The following is a 1,776-nucleotide window of genomic DNA, read 5'->3' as shown; positions in this document are numbered from 1 at the left end:
CAGCACGTTTTTAATGCCACCAAAAAAAATGTCACAGATCGTATGTTTTTTTTTCTTTGCTTTAGAGGTTGCATTCTTAAAAGGTAAGATAAATTGAAAAAAAAATCCAAAAAATACAGTAGAACCTAACTAAGATATTTCATCTTTTAGAATCAAATAGTCTGGACACTGGTGATGATAATTTGTCAAGCACTACCAAAGAATTTTTGCTACCATAGATTGAAAAATTTTGAATAAAACTTTTAAATGATTTACAATAATATAATAAAATTTGTTTTAGAATTTACTAATTATTCTTTAAAAAATATACTAGGTGAGAAAAATGCATTGACTGTTTCTTTTAGTTACATTAGGTTCCAAATACAAAATGAGCTCAGACAATTTCACCGCTATAACTGAATTGGTCTTGGCCGGACTGGGAATTCGAAAAGATTTTGAATTGATTCTATTCTTCATCATTCTGCTATCATATATAGTGACCTTGATATCAAATCTGTCTATTATAATCATCCCCATATTTGATGCCTCCCTCCATACACCTATGTATTTCTTCCTGTACAACTTGGCCGTGCTTGACATCTGCTATTCTTCATCGATTGTCCCCAAGATGCTGGCCGATCTTATTTCTCAGAAGAAGGTGATCTCATTCTATGGTTGTATACTACAAATTCATTTCTTCCATTTCTTGGGTAGCTCAGAAGTTGTTCTATTTGCAGTCATGTCCTATGATAGATATGTGGCTATTGCCCATCCTTTAAGATACACGACCATCATGAATTACAATGTCTGTTTTGGTTTAACTTTGGTTTCTTGGGCAATTGGATTTTTTGTTGCATTGACGCACACCATAATGACTGCCAGGCTTCCATACTGCGGACCAAATTTAGTGGAACATTTCTTCTGTGATGTTAAACCAATGCTTATTTTGGCCTGTACAGATGTAACTCTTAATTCCAAGACTCTCTCTAGAGTCACCGGTACACTAGCCTCATCGACTTTATCATTAACTATCCTTTCATATCTCTGCATTAGCAAATATCTTATCAAAATAAAGACTGCACAAGGTAGAAAACGAGCACTTTCTACATGTAGTGGGCATTTTATTGTGGTTACTCTCATGTATGGAACGGCCATTTTCACCTATATTCGTCCTTCTACAAAAGATTCCCTAGATGAAGACAGAGCGGCGGCCATTATGTTCACCATTATAACCCCGGCATTAAACCCAATCATATATACACTAAGAAACAAAGACATGAAGAAAGCTCTGAAGAAGTTTCTCCAAAAAATCTAACTGAGCAAATATATGTGAGAAATTTCAATACCAGTATATGTAGGTCATTATATTATATTATATATTGTATATATGTCATTATGTCGAATGTGAAATTTTATTCTACAGAACTCAACCACGCCAAATAAAGTTTTAGGTATCCTGGCAGGTTCTCATTTCTTAATTCTGATGCTTATATGTTGATAATTTGGAACTCCAATTGCCAAGGTAATTTTTGAGATTGATTTATAAATTGGTAAATTTTACTGAATTACTTCTCTTTAGATGGATATTTATACAAATAAAATTAAATAACAACATTGAACATATGTCAGCGGCGGCAGGTCCATGCAACGTCACATGGTATCACATGGGCGAATCACACAGAAGACCCGCGGGGGCCGCCAGAAAGGTGGGTTTTCATTTATTTATTTTTTTAATCAACTGGACGGGGGTTCCGCTGATGGACGAGATAGGTGAGCCGCTGCCCGAAGGGACGGGGG

The 1,776-nt window shown here is 35.4% G+C and overlaps 1 protein-coding gene across 1 annotated transcript; it reads left to right on the top strand.

The window, feature by feature from the left end:
• The first annotated feature begins 367 nt into the window (after nt 1–367).
• Nucleotides 368–1,294, top strand: LOC140068713 (olfactory receptor 12D1-like). The gene has a single exon (XM_072114108.1). It carries the CDS (start codon nt 368–370, stop codon nt 1,292–1,294), a length of 927 nt encoding a protein of 308 aa, XP_071970209.1.
• The last annotated feature ends 482 nt before the right edge of the window (nt 1,295–1,776 follow it).

This window comes from Engystomops pustulosus, chromosome 7 (genome assembly GCF_040894005.1).
Source record: "Engystomops pustulosus chromosome 7, aEngPut4.maternal, whole genome shotgun sequence".
NCBI classification, from domain to species: domain Eukaryota; kingdom Metazoa; phylum Chordata; class Amphibia; order Anura; family Leptodactylidae; genus Engystomops; species Engystomops pustulosus.
Note: the sequence above shows the minus strand (reverse complement) of the source record. Positions and strands in the feature narration are given on the sequence as shown.

Bases quoted from the DNA above. Each gene is read 5' to 3' on its own strand.
- LOC140068713 (XM_072114108.1), top strand. From the start codon at position 368: ATGAGCTCAGACAATTTCACCGCTATAACTGAATTGGTCTTGGCCGGA.